The 640-nt window shown below is 37.7% G+C and overlaps 1 protein-coding gene across 1 annotated transcript in view; it reads right to left on the minus strand.

Annotated features, from left to right (window-relative positions):
* LOC118323510 overlaps positions 1–640 on the minus strand; it is a gene marked incomplete at its 3' end in the record, with an annotated part of 1,238 nt that continues 598 nt past the window's right edge. The window contains 1 exon segment of the mRNA XM_035655489.1: positions 1–99. Within this exon segment, the coding sequence (XP_035511382.1) occupies positions 1–99 (99 nt within the window).

Here is a 640-nt window from a genome sequence, read left to right on the forward strand (position 1 = left end):
TTGGCTCGCTTCAGTCACATGATTATTCTTGATCAGGTCTGTCCAGCTGGCAATCGCCTCAGGAAGTGCAAATGCCAGTCCAACAGCGCCTCCTACAATCTGATGATGAATATGGATCAATACATGATTAGTTTTCAATATTATAGTAAAAGGTAAATGGACCTGTACTTGGACCCCTTTCTAGTCTTCTGACCACTCAAAGTGCTTTCACACTACAGCCTCATTCACCCTTTCACACACATTCAAAGCCCATCAAACGGTAACTAACTCATTCATACGCATTCACGCAACAGGGTTCAGTATCTTGCTCCAGGATACTTCGACATGAGGCAGGATGAGCTGGGGATCAAAACAATTAGTGGACGACCCGCTCTTCCTCTGAGCCATTTATCAAAATCAAAACAATAAACCAATAATTATCAATCATAAATAACAAATTGTGTTATGTTATTATAAAATGATTTATGAGATTTAATTATGAAATAATTCATGTGTGTATAGTTAGTGATTCTTACCATGGCACCTCCTTTAAAGGATGTTTTACATCCAGTCTTAGTAATTTCTTTGGTGAGTTGTTCAGCTCCTTTATCAAACAAATATTTGCAGATTTTCCCACTAACTTCAAATGCGAAAAATGTTA

Source organism: Morone saxatilis, unplaced genomic scaffold (assembly GCF_004916995.1).
Source record: "Morone saxatilis isolate NCDOM2014 unplaced genomic scaffold, NCSU_SB_2.0 Contig14, whole genome shotgun sequence".
NCBI lineage: Eukaryota > Metazoa > Chordata > Actinopteri > Moronidae > Morone > Morone saxatilis.